The sequence below is a fragment of the Buceros rhinoceros genome, unplaced genomic scaffold, assembly GCF_000710305.1.
Source record: "Buceros rhinoceros silvestris isolate BGI_N320 unplaced genomic scaffold, ASM71030v1 scaffold33611, whole genome shotgun sequence".
Lineage (NCBI taxonomy): Eukaryota > Metazoa > Chordata > Aves > Bucerotiformes > Bucerotidae > Buceros > Buceros rhinoceros.
The window spans coordinates 1309-1612 of record NW_010394210.1 but is presented as its reverse complement, the minus strand read 5'-3'; the positions used below and the strand labels follow the sequence as shown (position 1 = coordinate 1612).

At 53.6% G+C, this 304-nt stretch overlaps 1 protein-coding gene across 1 annotated transcript in view; it reads right to left on the bottom strand.

The window, feature by feature from the left end:
* Positions 1-267: 267 nt before the first annotated feature.
* The window catches only part of LOC104501369 (galactoside 3(4)-L-fucosyltransferase-like), a 1300-nt gene continuing 1263 nt past the window's right edge, over positions 268-304 (bottom strand). Inside the window, exon 3 of the mRNA XM_010145169.1 lies at positions 268-304. Coding sequence (XP_010143471.1) covers positions 268-304 — 37 coding nt within the window.

Here is a 304-nt window from a genome sequence, read left to right as displayed (position 1 = left end):
TCCAGAACAGTTTGCAGAGGCTGGAGGTGAACTTCTGCGCTGACCAAGCTGCAGCCAGTGTAGCAAGTCATTCGGGGAACTAATAGATCCACAGAAAACCAGACTGACAGTGTTCTCCAGCAAGACAAAGATACAAACACCTAACTCCTTCCTTGTCCTTGTTCACCTCAAAGCTCCTCCTGTCCCTCCGTTTCCACCCAGTTCAACCATTCGCTCGCCAGCGAAGAGCGATGCTCGTGGGGCAGGAGAGAGCTGAGCAAACGGCAGCTACACGAACCACTTGGACAGGTGGGGCACAACCTGG